This window comes from Tamandua tetradactyla, chromosome 6 (genome assembly GCF_023851605.1).
Source record: "Tamandua tetradactyla isolate mTamTet1 chromosome 6, mTamTet1.pri, whole genome shotgun sequence".
Classification (NCBI taxonomy): Eukaryota; Metazoa; Chordata; class Mammalia; order Pilosa; family Myrmecophagidae; genus Tamandua; species Tamandua tetradactyla.
This window is the reverse complement of record NC_135332.1, coordinates 168,880,688-168,897,108: the sequence shown is the minus strand read 5'-3', so window position 1 is coordinate 168,897,108 and position 16,421 is coordinate 168,880,688. Positions and strand designations below refer to the sequence as shown.

The following is a 16,421-nucleotide window of genomic DNA, read 5'->3' as shown; positions in this document are numbered from 1 at the left end:
TCCGCTCATATTTTTCCTTCTAGCTGCTCCAGAATATAGGAGGCTATAGGGTTTAAATCCTTTTTCATCATCACAATCAACTTTTTTTCCTTCTGTTTTTGTGAGCAATAACATATATACAAAAAAGCTATGAATTTCAAAGCACAGCACCATAATTAGTTGTAGAACAATTTCAGACTTTGACATGGGTTACAATTCCACAATTTTAGGTTTTTACTTCTAGCTGCTCTAAAATACTGGAGACTAAAAGAGATATCAGTTTAGTGATTCAGCATTCATATTCATTTGTTAAATCCTATCTTCTATGTATAATTTCACCATCACCTTTGATCTTTCCTACCTCTCTCTGGGGTTGTTAGGGCTATGGCAATTATAAATTTTTGATATTGGAAGGGTCTGTCACTAATATGGGGTAGGGAGATGGAACTGTCTGATGTTCTGGAGAGGCTGAGGTTTCAGGACTTATCTGGGCCAGGGACCCATCTGGAAGTTATAGGTTTTGAAAAGTTACTGTAGTGCATGGAACCCTTGTGGAATCTTATATATTGCCCTAGGTGTTCTATAGGATTGGCTGGAATGGTCCTGGTTGGGGGTTGGCAGGTTATGATATGTAGCAATGTCTAACAAGTTTGCGTAAGAGCAACCTCCAGAGTATCCTCTCAACTCTATTTGAACTCTCTCTGCCACTGATACTTTATTAATTACACTTCTTTCCCCCCTTTTAGTCGGGATGGAATTATTGAATCCATGATGCTAGGTCTAGATTCATCCCTGGGAGTCATCTCCCACGTCACCAGGGAGACTTTCACCCCTGGATGTCATGTCCCACATAGGGGTGAAATGATTTCACTTGCAGAGTTGGGCTTAGAGAAACTGATGCCGTATCTGAGCTACAACAGAGGTCTTCCAGAAGTAATTCTGGGGTATAGCTATAGGTAGTCTAAGATTCTCCGCTACTTACATAATCTTCACAAGAGTAAATGTCATGATTGAGGGCATGGCCTCTTGATTTGGGTATCCCTAAAGTTTGACACAGTATCAGGGGATTCCCTGATGTTAAGGCTTAATAGTTCCACATGCTTTCTTCCCTCCCTCAGGGGTCTTTGCCAATACTTTTTGATTATCTGCTTACTATACTCTAGGATGTTTCCAGGTATTACAATAATCTATACAGGGTTAAAGAACCTCTTTCTTATCCTGTGCTTCCTGTGTTCCAGTTGCTCAAATGAGTTATACAAATAGGTTGAATTAGATTATGCACTACAGAAAATTTCAGTTCCAGATCAAATAAACCTTTCTTCCATTGATCTCAAAGAGTATGTGTGGTTCTAAAATATAGACACTTTCTTCCTTACCCCTATGTTCTGAATTACTTTAACCCCAGCCTGTTCAGCTTCGTTCTTATCTCTAAATATCAGGTTATATATATAAAACAGCCTCTCAAAATCCAGAAATAATCACCACTCCAGACTCAGTGTGTATACTCTAAAAGCTTACAATCTAGGCCCATATTTCCTTATAAGCATTTTCTAAAGGTGACCATATTATTGTTGTTTTTTTATTTCTGGCTTATTTCCCACATGTTCATTCATATCTTGCATGCCTCACGACATTGTTCCTTTTTGTAGCAGCACAACCTTCATTCATAAGTATACACTATCGTTTGCCCATCTACTTATCTGTCAGTGCATCCTTCAGCCACCTTCATTCATCAGGCATCATATAGAGGGCCCAAAGTCCACAGTCCATCAGCATTCTCAATTTTAGATAATTTCATTGTTCTCAAAAGACAGAAAACCAATAAACACACCCTCACTAAATAGGAAATCTAAATCTCCTCTTACTCTTGTCCCTCCCCCCATTATTTACCTCTGTTGTTGCTGTGGTAGTGCTGATGGTTTCCTTTTGAACGTAGCTCATAGCACGCAATAGCAGTTTTCCCCCTGTACCATGGACTTAAACATTCTTTATACAAGAATCATATCCTTGAAGTAATTCTTACGAGAACTCATTCGTATTGCTAGTGTAAGTCAGTGGGACACGTAGGTGCATACAACCCCTTTCAATCTTGTTTGTCTTCAGTATGGTAGTATTACTTCTAGACCACTAGAGAATCATCTATGCTCCTATCTATTCCTTTACATTGGAGTTGAACCTCATTAGCTAACGGTTCACCCATCTCTAGCTTCTCTGTATCTCTAAGTCCCCTGTCTTCTGTTTAATAAGCCTCTGATTATACCTTTATGCTGGTCATAAAAGTGGAATCATACAGTATCTGTCCTTTTGTGTCTAGCTAACTTCACTCAGCATTATGTCCTCAAGGCTCATTCATTTTGTCATATGCTACAGGACATCATTTTGTCTTAGTGCTGCATAATATTCCATCATATGTATATACCACATTTTTTTGATCCACTTGTCTGTTGATGGGCATTTGTTTATTTCCATCTTTTGGTGATTGTGAATAATGCTGCTATGAACATCAGTGTGCAGATGTCTGTGTCGTTGCTTTTAGCTTTTCTGGGTATATATCAAGTAGTGCTATTGTTGTGTCATAGGGGAACTCGATATTTAGTTCCTTAAGGAACTGCCAAAGAGTCTTCCATAGTGGCTGCACCATTATACATCCCTCGAGCAGTGCATCAGTGTCCCAGTTTCTCCACATCCTCTCCAACATTTATAGTTTCCTGTTTGTTTAATAGCAGCCATTATTATAGGTGTGAGGTGGTATCTCATTGTAGTCTTGATCTGCATTTCCCTTATAGCTAGTGGAAATGAACCTCTCTTCATGTGCTTTTGAGCCATCTGTATTTTCTCTTCAGAAAAATGCCTATTCATATCTTTAGCCCATTTTATAATTGGATTGTTTATTCTTCTGTTGTTGAGTTGTATAATTTCTTTTTATGTACAGGAAATCAAACCTTTGCCTGATATGTGATTTCCAAACATTTTCTCCCATTGAGTTGGCTGCCTCCTCACCTTTTTAACTAGAATTGAATTTTAATAAAAGTTTTGTCACTAATGATCCATGTGACTTTGGGCTTACAAATCACTCATTATTTAAGCTTTGCTATAACATTATGCGTTTGATTATATGTTCTCTAAGATCTCTATCAGCTCTGGTTCTGTAGCACATTTAAAAAAAATATGCTGTCTTCTCTTTTTAAAATCTTATGAAGACATTATATTGTAATTCTCTTAAATGTCAGGACCTTATCTTCCTTGAAACTCCCTGTGGAACCTAATAACACAACTTTATAATCATTATGTTTTTTCGACTGGGTAACTAAGTTACAAATTCTCCAGGTGAAATTTTAATGAAATTCAGGCCAATTTTTATCATTCTACTGCTTGGCAGTTTAATAAAAAAAAGTTATTTAACAACCTGAGGTCCTCTTATGTACATGCAAGACATGAGGTATGGTTCTTATTTAAGTTGAGATCTCTAGCTCAGTTGGAGATAGCCAGTTTGATGTTGGGACAGGGTGGAGGGTAGAAGTAAAATATCAAAAGTGACCACATCATTACATTTGCATTTAGAAAGATTACTATGCACAGAGGATAAGAATGAATAGTAGGGGAATGATTCTAGAGGCAGAGAAGCAGGGAGGCAAGGAAAAATTTAGGTAAAATTTTGCAGGAATCAAGGCAAAAGATGTTAGAAGCCTGAACTCTGCTAGTGGAAATAAGAATGGAAGGAAGTAGATAGGTTTGAAAGATTATTTAGATATTAAATAATAGAATATTTAACTAAACAGTAAAGCATTTAATTGATTGTATGTAGGGGCATGAGATAAAAGGAGCAACTAAGAATGAGGCTTGCATTTTTGGTTTGACAATTGACACATGATGGTGATATTCTTAACAAGGCAGGGAAAACCTGGGCAGTGAGGGAGTGTAAGCAGATTTGGTGTGGGAAAAATGAGTTCATTTTTAACTTCTTGATTATTAGATACTTGTGAGTTAACCATATAAAGATATCCAAATAATTAATTGGATGTATGGACCCTGAAACTCCACAGTAAATACAAGTTTGATAACCCTACTCATATATAAATTGTCTTAGTTTGGCAGGTCTGCTATAACAAATACCACAGACTAGTTTACATAAACAACAGTAATTTATTGTCTCACAGTTTTGGAGGTTAGAAGTCCAACATCAGAGTATTGGTAGGCCATGCTTTTTCTGAAGCCTGTTGTGTTCTGATGATGGTTTGTTAGGAATCCATAATTCAATCTTTGACTCCATCACTTGGCATTCTGTCTCCTTTATATATATAGAAAAATAATATATATCTATAATGTATATCACTTCTTATTGCCTATTTTCAGCATTTATCACTATTTCATTAAATACGTAATTTTTGTTATTATAAATAGTTCCCCCTTTACTCAGTCCTAACATGCAAGAATCTAAGTTACCATGTTTTAGTTAAATAACACCAGTCCTCCAACAACCCAATACAAATTTCATTTATCACAGAACATTAACTGAAAATAATTACATAGAGTACACACTTTGCTGCTAGAGCCTTAGTCCAATAACAGATGAGCATCATGATTAGTGACCAATTGCACCACTTCTTTCAAAGTCTGTTATGATTGGTTCATATACAGATAGCAAATTGTATAGTTGTGCAGCCTCCTTGTCTCCTACTGATAAACCCATGTGACATTTTACAAAAATAGATATAGGAGGAGGGAATTGATCAGCAAAGATGAAAGTGCAGCAAAGAAACAAAAATTTATAAGTTCAAAGTGCAATTCCAGTCAAGCACTGGAGTTATAGAAGAAATAGCTGACTGTGAGAATGTTGGCACTGCTGCGATTTGAGAGACTCTAGATATAGAGCCAAAAGAGCTTAGCAAAGGTAATTTATTGATATAAATGAGGAAAATGAGGAGGTTGTGTTGAAAAGGATAATGTTCCAGAAGAAGTGACTCTGGCAAAAATTTAATGCAAAAAAAAATGGCATTAAAGGAACTCTCAAAACTATTTCATGACATTGAAAGCACAAAGGATAAAATGTTAAAAGCTAATCCAGAACTTAGAAAGGAGTATGACAATTCACCAAGGCATAGAAAAGATGCTCATTCTGAAAAGAGGGATAGCACTGTTCAAACTACTCTTGGTAATTTTTTTTCTTTCTGTATGCTTATTTTATTAAGCGACTTTATTTTTAGAGCAGTTTTAGGTTTACAGAAATAATTGAGGAGAAAGTGCAGAGAATTACAATATATCACCCCCCAACGCACACAATTTCTGTTCTCCCCCTATTATTAATGTCTTGTATTAGTATAATGTATTTGTTGCAATTGATGAACCAATATTGATACATTATTATAAACTAAAGTCCATTGTTTACATTAGAGGTCATTCTTGTGTTCTAGTTAGAAGGGTTTTGACAAATGTATAGTGTGGTCTCTACCATTACAATATCATACAGAATAGTTTCACTGCCCTAAAAATTCCTGTGTTCTACCTATTTTCTCTCCCTTCTTTGCCTTCTTTCCCCTGGCCCCTTGTAACCACTGCTCTTTTTACTGTTTCTATAGTTTTGCCTTTTTTTCAGAATGCCTATAGTTGAAATCATGTATCATGTTGTCTTTTCAGAGTGGCTTTTTTCACTTAGCAATATACTCTTAAGGTTCTTCTGTGTCTTTTTGTGGCTTGATAGCTTATTTCTTTTATTGCTAAATAATATTCCATTGTACGGTTGTACCACAGTGTGTTTATCCAATAAAAATTTTTTCACAAAGAAATAAAATACTTTCTCAATGTTTCTAATGTTTTAAATTACTGTATCCTAAATATGTACTAGCTTTACTATTTTTTTTTAATTTCCCTATGCAGTGTAACTGACAGTAACATAATTTTAAATGTTTTGACAAACATTTTTAAGGGCCCTGGAACAATCCTAATTTTATTAAGATTGCTTTGCATGGTTTCAGTGCGCAAAAAATAGTCATTTTTATGGCCCTACAGTATGTGGAAATTGAGGACTACTTATATGGTACTTCAAAATCTCATATACATTTTAAATTTTAGTACCTTTTGTTTACATTATTTCTTTAATAAATTTTGATTTTGAAATATTTTTAGCATGCAGATATCCCAAACCTGAGATTGCCATTGTGAAGCATGCAAAGGAGATATCATCAGCAGAGACCCCTGATAGTTTGGGTACAGTACCGTCTTATAATATTGATTGTCAGATGTTTAATGCAAGTAGCAAAGCATCTATTTTGATAGAACTTCTTGCTTATTTGAAAGAGAATGCTTTGGTTATGATGATAATTTTTTGTTTTTGCATCACTGCTTTATTATTTAATTCTAGATTTTGGGGATATGATAAACTAACAATTGCATACTTAATTAACTGAAGGATTTAATTTCTGACCTTAGAAAAGACTTAACCCCAACATAAATCACTTATATTTAAATTATAAATTTTGAAGATTGTTGAAATAACCACGACATGGGAGCATAAGAAGCAACAAATGCTATGAATTTCTTTAAGATGAATGAATAGGAAAAAGAACCACAAACACAGGGAAGCTTCCAGAATATTACAGAAATGAATTGTATTTAAGTAACTTGGTATAATGTAAACAGTAAGCATTCAGTAATTTAAAAATACATTCTTGAATAATTTGAAAGACTTATATAATTCATTACTTAAGGACATCAAAGTTTTTTATGATTCAGTTTCCATACAGTTGAATATAATAGCTTACTATCTAACTTAGGTTGCATGGTGTGGTAGTGGTGGTGGAATTGTGTCTATGTGTTATGTGTGTGGGCATTGTGTGTGAGAGAGAAATAGAAGAGGGGAGGTGGGAGGTAGAAGGTAGGGAGAAAGGTGAGTAAAAGTTAAAACTAAAATAAATATCTCTGACCCTATTTTATTTGTTTCTCATTAACTATTTAAATTAGATATATTTTCTAAGAAATATCAAAATATATGAAAATGAATAAGAAATGTTTTATGGACCAATTGCAATTTTCAAAGGATAAAGGTTTAAATAGACCTTAGTTTTCTTACATTGTATATGTAGTGTTAGGGGTAAAAATAGGCTTAAGAATGTCAGAGAAATGTAGATTCATAGTGTATGTGCACACACACACAACAATGCATATATTAATCTATTTGTATATGTCTGCAAAAATTCCCCAGTATATAACTCTACTTTACCAGTCCTAAAGTAATTCTAAATATTAAAAATTTAGAATTTTAGCTTACTTTGTATGAGGAAGTTAGACATGTAATCCAAATATCTTTTGAAGAATAAAGTTTTTATTTTGAATTATTCTGGATTAGGTAATTAGCTATCATTTTTTAGAACTATGTAGGGAAAAGGAATGATCCTTATTCTAGAAATGATGGAAAACTATATCACTAGGAGGTCAGGTGCTGCTGCAGGATAACAAAACTAATAGTAGAATTTAAGTGTCAGTGATCATCTTTCTCAGTTTTTAGCTATTTCCCTGTTTATTGTAGTGTGCTTCTTTAGGAATCCTTATGTGATACCCCTCTATTTTATTTTATTCTGCTAGTTATGCCTTAAAGAAAAGAGGAAATATAGAATGAGAATCTTAGAGCTAGAAGGGATCACAGAGACTTAAACCCCTCATTATATGTAACGTGAAACAGAGATAGAGTTCTGTGTCATGTTGAAGATTTGGCACCTCGTTATCAGAGCAGAGATTGGTATCAAAGCCTTTGAATTTTTAGTTCAGTGCTCTTTTCACTATAATAATTTCCTCAGAATTTGAAGTGGCGATAAGCCCTGGACTACAGTATGCTCAGTTCTGAAATCATCAGAAACCTTGTACTATTCGCATTTGAAAAGTGTTTTATTTGGTAACAATAGTATATCATTTGATTTCTTCCCCTTTCTTCTAACTTTACTAGTTTTTTGAAAATGATGTATCTGAAGGAGAATTTGTCTTAGGAGGAAAAAGAAAAATAAGTTGAAAAGGATATTAGCATTTTAGTTAATTGTAGCTTTATTTCAATTTCAAATACTACTGCTTAGCCAATGATTAGGCAGTGTTTTGTATACCTGCATATCATTGATTCTCTGTTCCTTTGTGTTTTTCTGTTGAGAATTTATTAACTGAAAGAGTGGAACAAGAGAATGGGTTCTAGACTCAACTGTATGTCCTTGCTCTGGGCTGCATCTTAAATTTGAGAATTGTCATTATTTCTCAGTGGGCATTCTCCCAGCATCTAGGCTGTGTAATTTTTCATTATAAAGTACTGTCTTGTGTAGTGTAGGATATTTAGAAATCCTAACTTCAGCAGCAGTTTCCAGTAATTATTACATATACAAATAACCTTATTTTCCAAACATCTTCTAGAGGAGGTACTACCCCAGGTTGAGACCCACTGGCAGATGATTTCTAAGGTTCCTTTCAGCTCCTTTCAGTTCTAACATTCTGTGAAAGAATTCTTATTTGGGGAATAATTAAAAGGGGAAAAGGTAATATATGGACTGAAAAATCTCTACTGCTTCCTAGATACTAAGCAATTTTACTTTAAATGGAATGTCTTTTAGGATATTTGTAGCCATACTCACAGACAGATCTAACACTTATGATGGCCCAACATGAATTATTATTTTTTCTATCCTACTTGAAGGTTTCTGCTTATAATATTATGCATAGTTATATTGTTTTTTAAACTAAAAACCTAATAAGTAAATATAACAAGATCTGTCTGTACTTTTTATCCTTTTTTTTCTCATGGGCAGGCACCAGGAATCGAACCCGGGTCCTCTGGCATGGCAGGCAAGTGTTCTTGCCGCTGAGCCACCGTGGCCCGCCCTGTCTGTACTTTTTAAAAGTTATACTGTAGTTTAAATATCAGCCTTTTTCTTTTTGTAAAGAAACGTCTTTATATATAGTTATTATTTTCTTTGACTATCTTCCTTTGTTTTGAAGGAAGGAAAGGAATATAGTCTCTTATGTTAAGTAACATATATAATTGTGTCAAGTACACAAGTTAGACATGTAAAAGCAAATAAAAATCAATAGTGTGCTTGTTTATGCTAAAAACACATGAAATGAAAGATATAAGGAAAATGATTGTTTTATCTCTAGTATTTTAATGCAAGTTTAGCTAGAGTGGCTTTTTTAAAAGACACATTTTCAATAAACAATTGATGGGTTGGTACATTAATATGTTTAATAAAAGTGTTAATTAATCAGTCACCACAGCCTTATCATTACTACTGGCCAACTCCTATCCCGAGCTATGTCATGTCACTGGCTTGCACCAGCTCAAAAATCAGTTAGCGGCCTCTTGGTAAACTGGATGCCATTCTACATTGCAGTGAATCTGTAGGTCACATAGGAAATTCCTCAGAAGGTTAATGAGGTGACCCTTAGTTCTTATAAATCTAAGGAGAAATTTCTTTTCTACATAATGTACTTGTTGCAGCAATCACTTACAAAATCACACTCACATACTTTTATTGCTCTTAGATAAGCCATGTAATTTAAAAATTAAGTCCTTTTATAATCTTAATAGTACTTATTTTAAAAACCTATTAATTGAAATTTACTAATTTTAAAAGTTTACATCCTTGCTATTTCTAAAGAATGTTTTCATTTTGTAATTTTGCATGTCAGTTTTTGTAAGACTATTACTTAACTGTATTTGTTTGTTTAAAAAAATATTACCCTATACCTTTGTAACCCCCTTTTGATGTTGTATAACTTTGTGGCAATTCATATGATTTGCTTAAATTATTTTGCATTCAGCATGGTTTGCATTTTAACTTTGTACTCTTTAATGTGTTCCATATTTATGATAATTTTCACCATACCTCATTTGAACTTTTGTTCTATTAAAGTCTAAGCTGTTATTCATAATGTTCAGGCATATGGGTAACTGGAACCCTTAGTTCCCAAATTGTTGCTTAAACCACAGTATCATATCTGTTCTTTTCATAAATCTCTTATTAGGTCAGATTGTGGTTTGTGTTAACAGGTCTACTTACTGTACTTTCTTGAGGAAGACACTGAGATGGGCCCTGGAGCAGATATTAGAGGGTCAAAAGATTGGAAATTGGTAATTAAACATTAAAAGCATATTGAGTTATATGTAAGTAGAGGTGTAGTACATACGTGAAACTGTTCCTTTTATGTCATCTTGGTGTGAAGTTGCTTTGGTACTTTTCTTATTAAGTTTATTATATTTGATTTTGAATTTTTCCCTTGATTTGTGATCTCATGTTGATGTTTATATCTATGGTATGAGACTGAAACACATTTTCATATTTAGAATGGCCATATCCATGAAAGCATAAAATAATAAAATAGAAAACATGACTCTTTTTCATTTTGTTTTTCACATTTTCTGTTTCAAGTTTAGACTTACACCTTGCGTGGTTAAATTCAGTGGGGTGTTCAAAAATGAAAATGAAAAATTATAGTTTCTAGTAAATAATAGACTAGACGTCACTATATACTGTGAGGGCTCAGTTCTGCTTTCTAGTACCACGATTGTAAACACATTCCATAATTTTAATGGAAGTTGAATGTAGAAACGATAGGCTTTCCATGAATATTTCTTCTACTGAAGTCTTTTGATTAGTAATTTATTTAAAAAAGAAATATTTTAAGCATACCTTATCCTAAAAATAAATCCTGGATACATTTGTTAATGTTGGACTGAAGATTGTTATAAGAAAGATATTTTAAAAGGAAAATAGAAGAGAGCTACAGATTCAATTTTGTAGTAAATTTCTTGGACCTATCCTACCAATTTCTTGTGTTAGAAACTTGTCATTTAAAATAAGTTGGCAATTAATTTGGGCTTGGGCATTTCGTTCAAAGATTTTATTTTAGTTGTATTTTTTTTATAAGTGGATTAGCTTCTTACAATTAGATTATATAAATTAAGCAGTATGTAGACCATATCCCTATAAATATATATTTGGTTTTTTTTTTTTTGCAAACACTCAACTCCCCTCTCATCTCTCCCACTGTAACTGCTAGTCTGCTATCGTTCAAATTTGCTGTTCTCAGTCTTCTCTTATACGTGGTATCATATAATATTTGTGTTATACACCTAGCTTATTTCACTGAAACAACTTTTTCAAGGTTCTTTCATATCACAGCATGTCTCATAACTTCTTTTTCTTATGGGCAAACAATATTCCGTTGTATGAAGTGCCACATTTTGTTTAGTCATTCATTTATTGGTGTACACTGGATTGTTTCTACCTTTTGGCTATTGTGAATAATGCTGCTATAAATATTGGTGTACATGTATTTGAGACCCTGTTTTCACTTTCTTTGTGTATATACTTAGAAGTGGAGTTGCTAGGTTACATGATAATTCTTTATTTAACTTTTTGAGGGTCTGCCATGATGCTTTCAACAGTAGCTGTACCATTTTATATTCCCACCAACAATGAACTAGAGTTCCAATTTCTCCACATCCTCTCCAACACTTGTTATTTTCAGTTTTTTAAATAATAGCCATCCTGTGTGTATAAAGTAGTATCTTATTGTGGTTTCTGTTTGCATTTTCTACTGCCTGTTGATGTGAGCATCTTTTCATATGCCTATTGGCCATTCATATATATATATTTAAGGAATGTTTATTCAGGTCTTTTGCCCATTTTTTAATTGGGTTGTTTTCTTTTTGTGTAACATTGTAAAAGTTCTTTATATATTCTAGATTTTAAGCCATTGTCTGATACATGGTTTGCAACAGTTTTCTCCCATTCTGTAAGTTGCCTTTTCACTTTTTTGATAATTTCCTTCAGTGCACAAAAGTTTTTGAAGCAAAAGTATTGCTGGAATTTTGATAAGGACTTCATTGAATTTGTATATTGCTTTGGGCAGTATTGACATCTTAGCAAAATTAACTCTTGTTCATGGCTGGGATGTCTTGCCATTTATTTAGGTCTTTAATTTATTTCAGCAGTGGTTTTTTGTTTGTTTGTTTGTTTTGCCTGGGCAGGCACTGGGAATCGAACCGGGGTCTCCAGCATGGCAGGTGAGATGAGAACTCTGCCTGCTGAGTCACCGTGGCCCGCTCTATTTCAGCAGTGCTTTGTAGTTTTTGTTATAGAAGTACTTTGTATCCTTGGTTAAATTTATTCCCAGATATCTTCTTTCAGATGCTAGTGTAAGTGGAATTTGTTTTCTAAATTTCCTCCTCTAATTGTTCATTGCAGGCATATAGAAACACAGTTGATTTTTGTGTGTTAACCTTATACCCTGCCGCTTTGCTGAACTTGTTTATTAGTTGTAGCAGTTTTCTAATGGATTCCTTTGGATTTTCTCTATGTAATATCATGTCAACTGCAAATAGAGGTAGTTTTACGTCTTCATTTACAATTTGGATGCCTTTTATTTCTTTTTCTTACCAAATTGCTCTGGCAAGAACTTCTAGTACAATATTGAATAGCAGTGATGGAAGCCAGCATCCTTGTCTTGCCCCTAGTCTTAAGGGGAAAGCTTTCAGTTTTTCACTATTGAGTATGATGTTAGCTGTGAGTTGAGTAAGTTCCATTCTATTTCTAGTTTTCTGAGTATTTTTATCAAGAGAGGGTACTGGATTTTGTAGAATGCCTTTCCTGTATCTATTGAGATAATTGTGTATTTTTTTAAAATGGCATTTTCCTTACATTCTGAGAACATGACAATATTTTTCAAATAATGTAACATTTAAAAATATAAATCCATCAAATTATGGAATAATTTGGCGTACTTTTTCTGAGAGGATCTTTGCAGGGGTTTTAAAATTCATAAATTTATGCCTTTTAGGTTTTAATTTTTTAGACTCAGTAGTGCTACTTATTGGGATCCAACCTAAGGAACTTTCAGAGGAACACAGAAAGATTTAGGTGTAATTATATTTATATTAGTATTATTCATAAATGTGAAAAATAATAAATAGCTTAAATATCTAGGAGTAGAAGATTAAGCTATTGTACATCTGTAGGATGAAATAAAGTGCCACCTGCAACGTCATTAACTTGAAAAACATTTAAAGATGTGGGCAATATTCACTATATAATGCTTTGCGAAAAAGGTAGAATACAATTTTGAATACCCATCCTTACAGAAAAAGATTGAAAGATAATGCATCAAAATGTTAGTTCTTGGGGGTGCAGGGGTAGTTGAGGGGTAGAATTCTCGCTTGCCATACAGGAGACCTGGGTTTAATTCCTTGCCCATGTACCTCCCCCGCCAAAATAAACAAACAAGCAAAACAAAGAAAAATTCAATAAATGGTGATGCAGTAGTAGGATATTCATGTGGAAAAATAATGAAATGTGACCTCGCCACACAGCATACAAAAAAAATAATAAAAAAAGTTAGTTCTTATTTCTGATAAGTTATGAGTGACTTTAAATTTTTATTTGCTTGCTTTTTTGAATCTATTTAACTTTCTACAATAAACTTGTATAATCTTTATAGTTGAAAAGTGTAACCTATTCCTTTAGATATACAAAAAATTAGTACTTTAAATGTTATTTTCTAATTTTACTTCAATATTGCTTTTAAATAAAACCCCCAACATCCTCATCTTTTTATATATGTACTATTTATATATAAATTGTATGTGTGTGCTTGTAGATGGATTCCTTAACCTAGGAGAATGTTTGCAGTAAATTCCTAATATAGCAGTCAGTTGGGAAACATAGGCTTTGTTGACTTCATGAAAATTGGTGTTTTACTCAAATTTATGGCTGTTTGAGTGATGTCTAGGTTGCCAGTTCTCCAGAGTTTTAGTTTCACCTGCCCAAGTTACTGGAAAGAAGAGCTAGAACTCAAAATGAGTGAATTTTGTTATAAAAGTTAAATTTGGTGAGGAAAGAAAGGAAATTAAAAATGTTGCTTTCTTTTTCTCGTTCCCAGTTAATATAAATAATCAGGAGTGGCTATATTTGATATTTTAAAATATTTTATGTTTAATTTTGTGTAGTTTATTTTATTAATCCTTTGTTGTGAAGGCATACTTATGAATTTTATTAGTTTTTAAAAACAGTAAGGCAAATGATCTTTCTCGTTTTGAATAAATTATTTTGGAAATCTACTTTCAAGAAACTGTTTACCTAAGTGGGATAAGGATTTGGTAATTTCATAAATAAAATTAATTCCTAACCTAGCCTAAAAAGTGATGCAGTGGAAGGCAGATCTAAGAACCAGGAAACCTGGGTTTTACTCTAAGCTGTGCTACTTATTTTTAGTTTTTGTCAGACTGAATCATAATTTCAAGGAAAAAGGATTATTTGTATATGTTGATACGTTAGATTTTTTATAATATTAAAGTTAGATGTGGTATGTGTTATAATTTTGTAAAACGTATGCACACTGTTTTCCTATGTAAAACTGAGTTAAATGTTAGCTCAGTTATCACTATGAAAACCAGTTCCATAGAAGTTGTCATCCCAGGTCAAAGCCAGGTACAGCAAATGCCAGAACTTCTGTCTCCTAAAAACTGGACATGATTTTGTATGTGCCTGTGTGTGTGTGTGTGCATGTACGTGTGTGTATGCTTAATTTGAGAATTTCTTTTTTATACTTTTGGTTTTCTTTGGGGCCTGAGTTTCCCTTGAGAGGGGAAATAGTATCTCAGTATCTGGCAAGTTTTTCTGTGAAATTCCATCCATCTCCCTTGCCAGAAAGAGAGTGTCAAGCCTGTCGGCATGCATATGATGTTTGCTGTTGGCCATAGATTCTTGTTATAGGCATAATTGTTTTTAGTTTAGTCCCTTATAGGTAAATCATCTAGAGATATGTCAGTTAAAATCTGGAAAATTTTCCAACTTTCAATTCTGTTGTTTGGTGTTCTCAGAGAAACTGTTAGTGTAATTTTTTCTCACATAATAACGAAGTAATGATTGGCATGAATACTTTAATTGATGCTTCAGCAGGCTGCTGTTAAAATATCTAACAGGTATGACATTCCCAGAAAACTTTATATTAATGCTAGTGCAGTAGAACAGGAATTTATAATCTTACCATCCAGTACCTCCATGACAGGCATTGAATGCCAGTTTCGGTATTTCCTGATAAAAAGTTAAGAGCATGGCCAACCCAAACTTTAAGGAATGGAGAGTGTCGTAAAATGGCCGTAGCTACAGATAAAAGCTAGCACAAGGCATTTGTATGATTAGACTGCAGGCAATTGCTGTATTCCCAGAGGTTCTATTCTAAAATTTGTATGTTGTATATTCCTGAAGATACAATTTAAAAGAGTTTTCTATTTTATTCTAAGCTTTAATACAAAAAGGTTAATTTTGATATGCTATTAAGAGTGATACAGATATTTTAATATATGTTGTATTTTGGTTATGAAGTGTTCTAAAACGTGATTTTGATGAAATTTAGGATTTCCCTGGATTACAGCAAATGTGAGCTATAAAATGGTAATATTTTATCTTCTATGCTTAGAAGTCATGTGATCATTGCAGTAATATAGGCTTGGTTCTAGGAGCAGAGACCCAAATATGTATCCTAGGAAAAGTATCTAGAAAAACTATTGTTGGTGACCTACCCATACAAGAGAAACGAAAAACCTGGCTAACCTGGAGTTCAGTTTATTAGAATCGTCAATTAGCTGTTTTCTTCTCCTACCAGATGCCACTACAGGTTGGAAAGCAACTACAGAGCCAAAAGACAGTAATAAGTAAACAGTTGGTCAAGGATTTATTTTAAAATAAACTTACAGAACATGGCCGGGGTATGGAAACCATCAGTCCTGTGTCCTAAAGCAAAATCTGGGAATCTCTAATGAACAAAGCAAATAGAGTAGAGGAATTCTGAAAAAAAACATGTCTCAGCCCTCATTGCCCAAATAGGGATTCTCTTTCTTTATGTGTCACCTAAATTTCCCTTTTTAAAAATCTCAGTCTCTTTTTTAATCTCTGTATTTAATCTTCTTCTGTTTTTCTTATCTTGTTATCTTGTTCTGTTTTTTTTATTTCTCCCTTTGTCTTTCTCTTCTTAATCTGATTCACCCTTTCTTTAAGTGAATACAGTATAAAACAAATATTTATACTTTGATTTCTGTAACAAAATATACAGAGCAGTTGAAATGGCTGAAAATTCCTAAAATGGCAAGCTCAATTTGTGTTGTCTTCTGATTTCTTTTTTATATATCAGCACCGCCTCAGTTTAATATTTCCTAAATACATTACTAATTGAGCTTTTAAAATGATGATTCTGATATACTTTAATATTCTGAATCATCAGAGAAATATTCTCTAGAAAATTCAGTGTTACTTGGGAATTTATACAAACTATAAGTTTTCTGGTTTTGTTAGTTAATTAGAAAACTAACTGGAATACCTCATTCTTTGTACATTCCAATAGATTAGAATTTCAATTCATTAAAATAGTAAAATTTCTTTAAATTTTTTCCCCCTGTATCCCTGTTTTCTGAAGCA

At 33.3% G+C, this 16,421-nt stretch overlaps 1 protein-coding gene across 4 annotated transcripts in view; it reads left to right on the top strand.

The window, feature by feature from the left end:
* Window positions 1-16,421, top strand: part of TMEM65 (transmembrane protein 65) — a 68,196-nt gene that overhangs the window by 26,813 nt on the left and 24,962 nt on the right. For 2 of the 4 annotated variants that reach the window (XM_077167603.1, XM_077167601.1), the window contains one exon: window positions 6,103-6,183. The exons of the other annotated variants lie outside the window; for them this stretch is intronic. In XM_077167603.1, the coding sequence (XP_077023718.1) occupies window positions 6,103-6,183 (81 nt within the window). The remainder of the gene's footprint in view (window positions 1-6,102; window positions 6,184-16,421) is intronic. 4 annotated transcript variants of the gene reach the window in all.